At 47.6% G+C, this 4,333-nt stretch overlaps 1 protein-coding gene across 1 annotated transcript; it reads right to left on the bottom strand.

The window, feature by feature from the left end:
* Nucleotides 1-415: 415 nt before the first annotated feature.
* Nucleotides 416-3,695, bottom strand: Lipt2 (lipoyl(octanoyl) transferase 2). The gene is made up of 2 exons (XM_004632590.2): nt 2,742-3,695; nt 416-2,277 (listed from the first exon to the last, which is right to left on the bottom strand). The coding sequence occupies exons 1-2, from the start codon at nt 3,211-3,213 to the stop codon at nt 2,048-2,050; spliced, it is 702 nt and encodes a 233-aa protein (XP_004632647.1). The 5' UTR covers nt 3,214-3,695; the 3' UTR covers nt 416-2,047.
* Nucleotides 3,696-4,333: the final 638 nt, after the last annotated feature.

Raw genomic sequence — 4,333 nt, 5'->3', positions numbered from 1 at the left:
CTGAGCTCTAAGTCAATGTGTACAGCAGGAAGGGGATATGAGAGAGGTTTCACATCTGGGATTTGGTCCTGGCTTTGTCATTAATTTATTGTATAACCTTGGTTTTCATCCCTGTAAATAAAGGGTAGAAATATTATCTTTAATGTTGTTTCAGCTTGAACAACTGATATAAGTTATTTACACTTAATAGTTAGAAGTGAGACATATTTTTCTTCCTAGAAGCCAGGGAGTTCTGTGAACTTAAGAGGACTTTAGATACAATATTCAGTCTAAGGCTACCCCTATGTGACCAATGAACACTTTGAAAATGTGGCTAGTCGAGCAGGATATGGTGCACACCTGTAATCCCAGCACTCAGAATGGTGAGGCAGGATTGCCAGGAGTTGGAGCCAGCCTGGGATACACAGTGAGTTCCATGACAGTCTAAAATACCATGTGACCCTGCCTAAAAAATTAAAATGTGGCTAATCCAAAATAAGGTGTGCTACATAAGCAAAATACAAGATTTTGGAGACTAAGTATTAAAACCTGTAAAGGATTTTATTAATATACTTGTATTGCTTTATATTTTGAACACATTGAGTGAAATAGCATCATGTTTTTTAAAAAACATTTTAATGAAGCAATGTGGCTCCCATTATGTTTCTAAGGGATGGCACCACTTGAACGTGAAAGTGAAGCCAGAAGGCAGATGACCTTTACATTGAGTCAAGACTGGAACCAGGGTCCCTTGAATCCTCTGTGTGAAGGCTGCTTCTACTCTTCATGGGCTCTGCGAGCCAGTCTCCAAGATGGCCCCTACAGATCTTACCCCTCACAGTTCCTATGATGGCCCTTGCGCAGTAAAATGGGGCTCATCTGTTAGGAGACTGCAGAAAATACCCATGTGACTGGGTCATAAAAAACAGTGATCCCTATGGTGTCTCTCTCTAATAAAACTTGCTCTGGGGAAGCCAGATGACCTGTCATGAGAACACACCAGTAGCCCTAGTGGTGGTCCACACAGTGAGGAATGAAGGCCTCTTGTCACCAACCACAATCAACCAGACAACTGAGTGGTTATCTCTAAAACTGTCCTCCACTCCTAGCTGACATGTTTAATGCAAGTTTAGGCAGAGATTTCAGCCTAGAGACACCTGGCTAAGCTCTTAATTTCCTAATCTGAAAAAAAATATATATTTATTGTTTTTCATGCATAAGTAGATAACTAGTACACAGGCTTTCAAATGGAGGGATCACATGTAAGAAAAACCACCCAGCATTTGTGCAATGTGAGAAACTATGTTTCTCCTATAGCCTCTGGCTTAGCTCAGGGGATCCGACCCAAAAACAGATGAATTACCAAATCTGAAGACTCCAGCACAGGATGACAGGATCCTGTTCTATTCCTCCAAGAGGATTTTCCCTTTATTGCAAAAAGGACCTACATTTATCTCTTGAGAAAGAAAATGAGTACATCATGTCACTTTTACCTGGGCCATCCAAAGATTTGATTCCCACAAAAAATAAGTAAGTAAAATTTATCATGGTCTTACTTTAGCTGGCCTTAAACTCCTGGCCATCCTCATGCCTCAGCCTCCTGAAGGATTCTCACAAAATTAACCAGAAATGCTCAACTAGATACAATACTGAGAAAGTAACAAATAATTGATTGAAAAATGACAGTCTATGGTAGCTGCATTTTCTTTTTTTTTTTTGCTGTACCAGGGATTGAACTCAGGATCCTGTGCTTGCCAGGCAAGCACTTATTCTACTGAGCTATCTCCCCAGCTTGGTAGCTGCATTTTCTATGCTGAAAAAAATAGTACAATCCTTCTGTTTTATACAGTGTGTGTTGCTTTTGCAGTAAGTTCACATCCATCACCTCGAGGTAGATTGGGGTAATACCAACATGCCTAAGGAAACCCTGTGTCAGAGCTTATGACTTGCCCTTGGTATCCTGGTCACAGAATGACACGCCAGCTCTAAAATCGAGGTTCTGGTGATTGAACTCCGATTTGGTGCTTTCAGGTACAGAACCATCCTAGCTGAGCTAACGTGAATGCCTTTAGTTGAGGCTGTCCTCAGAGATTAGTGTGCACTTGTAGGTTTCCTTAAAGGCCACAAGGAAATGTGGCAATGCTTCATCCACAGTGACATGCCTCTGGAGCTCCTTACTCAGCGAAGTGACCCCTGTCCCAACCAGTCCACAGGGCACAATGTGCTCAAACCATGTGAGATCCGTGGAGCAGTTCAAAGCCAGGCCGTGGGATGTGATATGCCTTCCACAGCGGACTCCTGCAAGGCAAACCAAAGGTTCTTAAAATAGATATCTTCTACCTCACCTCCAATGCCCCGCACCCCCAGGCCTCAAGATCCTCTTGGTGCAATGAAGTAACCTGGCCAGATTACCATTTCTAATATATCTTTCTGGAACATGGATTGTGCATAGAATTGGCAAAGAGCTCAAGCTAGATACAGGGTTGGGGCTGTGTGGTACTGGTCGGTTTTGAGGACTCCTTAAACACAGTGATTCATTTTAAAAGCACTCAGTTTCCCACAGGAAGTAGCTCTCTAATGACAGTATTTCCATCCATAACAATGAGTGTACCTACATAACTTCTCAGGACGTGTCTGTCTCCCCTCCAACCACAAGGTTATCTGGGCAACGTGCTAATCCCTTAAATTCGACGGTCAGCTCAGACTCAAAGCTGGTGCTTCCACCGCCCCGCCCCGCCCCCGCCCCGCCCAGTGGTGCTCACCGATCGCGCAGATCTTGTCCTCGCCCAGCCAGACGCCGGTGTAGGGCGGGGGCCGCGCGCGCGCTCCCCGCAGACCTAGGAGCTCACACAGGCGCACCGCACACGCCTCCAGCGACGCCACGTGCGTGCGCAGGCGCAGGCCGAGGCGCCGCAAATCGAGCACTGAGTGACAGAGCAGCTGGCCTGGGCCATGGAAGGTGGCCAGGCCGCCGCGGCCTGTGGCGCGCACCTCTGCACCCAAGGCCTGCAGCCGCGCAGTTTCCTCGGGCGTCAGGCCGCCGCGCAGCCCTGCTGTGTACACGGGTCCTGCGGGTTCGCAGAGCAGGAGCGCGCCCGCCTCGGTCCCCAACGAGTCCTCAGGGCCAGGTTCAGCCTGCAGCCGTCGCAGCCAGCGCTCCTGGAGCGCCAGCAGCTCGGCGTACCGCAGCCGCCCCAGCCACAGCAGCCGGATCGCGGGCCTGGGTATCGGCATCGCGTGGTTGGCGGCGGCCTTGGGCCCCGCCCTCCGCCTGGCCCTGGGGGCGGGGACTCAGGGTCACGCCCCGAACCTCTGCTCACCAGTCTTGGCAGAAGTTCCTGCGGGTGTCCGGTCTCTGGACCCGGCACAGGCTTGGGCGGGGGCTCAGTGGCCGAGCGCCTTTCTGGCACACAGAAGGCACTGAGTTTGCAAGATCAAGTGCCGAGTTGGCGTCTCCCGGGTGTTCAGTAGTTTAGTTTGTGCAATTCTGTAGGCCCAATGCTGGACTTATGCTAAGTAGTACAATATGTAATACAATTGTCCAGTACTGCAACACATATAAGAGTGTGATAGAAACAGGATTAGTTGAAGGAAGAAATTGAGCAGTTAAATCAGAGGCTTTAGCCAGATCCAAGGAATGCTCTAAGCTATGACCCATGGGGGCAAAAGTTTATATCCTTGCATGACTGAGTTAATGTTTCCAGATTACATATACCTGGGAAGGCACAGTGAATTTTGTCAGGGCTGGTTCATTTTCAGTGGAGGGCAGGTCCCAGTGTGAATGGAACTAGTTCAGGTACAAGTCAGCAACTTGGAAGACTGGCTAGGTCTTCAAAGGAGAGGTAGACTACAGCATATGCTGTGTGGCCTTTGGAGTGTCATATAAGTAAATTTATTTTTTATAAAGGATGCTGTTCTTGAATAGTTTGCTAGGTCCTTGAAAAACTTTTACTTCACATGCTATGCCGAGGTGATACAAGACCTATGTAAGTGATGAGGCCCCTGAGATAAGGAACCAGGGCGAGGTCATCTTCCTTAACCCCCGCCCCATTCTACACAGGAAGGCAGTCCATGTACAGAGGGTGTGTAATTTGTGGGGCTGAAGGAGCAAAAGTATAGCTACTCAAGCAGAAATATTGGCTAATCCTCCTCCAGTTGGGAAATAGACACAGGGGTGGCTGGGACAGGAAGTGAGAGGGAAAATGGAATAAAACCAGAATGACGTTCAAGGCCAGGAAATCAGCTACAGCCACAAACTAGCATCGACAAATGTAAACAATGTAGGTTTCAGAGTAGATCACAAAAATCATTTTGAGTCATCAGTGGCAGTGCTGTGATTGAAAAATTTTAAAAA

Source organism: Octodon degus, unplaced genomic scaffold (genome assembly GCF_000260255.1).
Source record: "Octodon degus isolate 3935 unplaced genomic scaffold, OctDeg1.0 scaffold00049, whole genome shotgun sequence".
NCBI classification, from domain to species: Eukaryota; Metazoa; Chordata; class Mammalia; order Rodentia; family Octodontidae; genus Octodon; species Octodon degus.
This window is presented reverse-complemented; position numbering and strand designations above follow the sequence as displayed.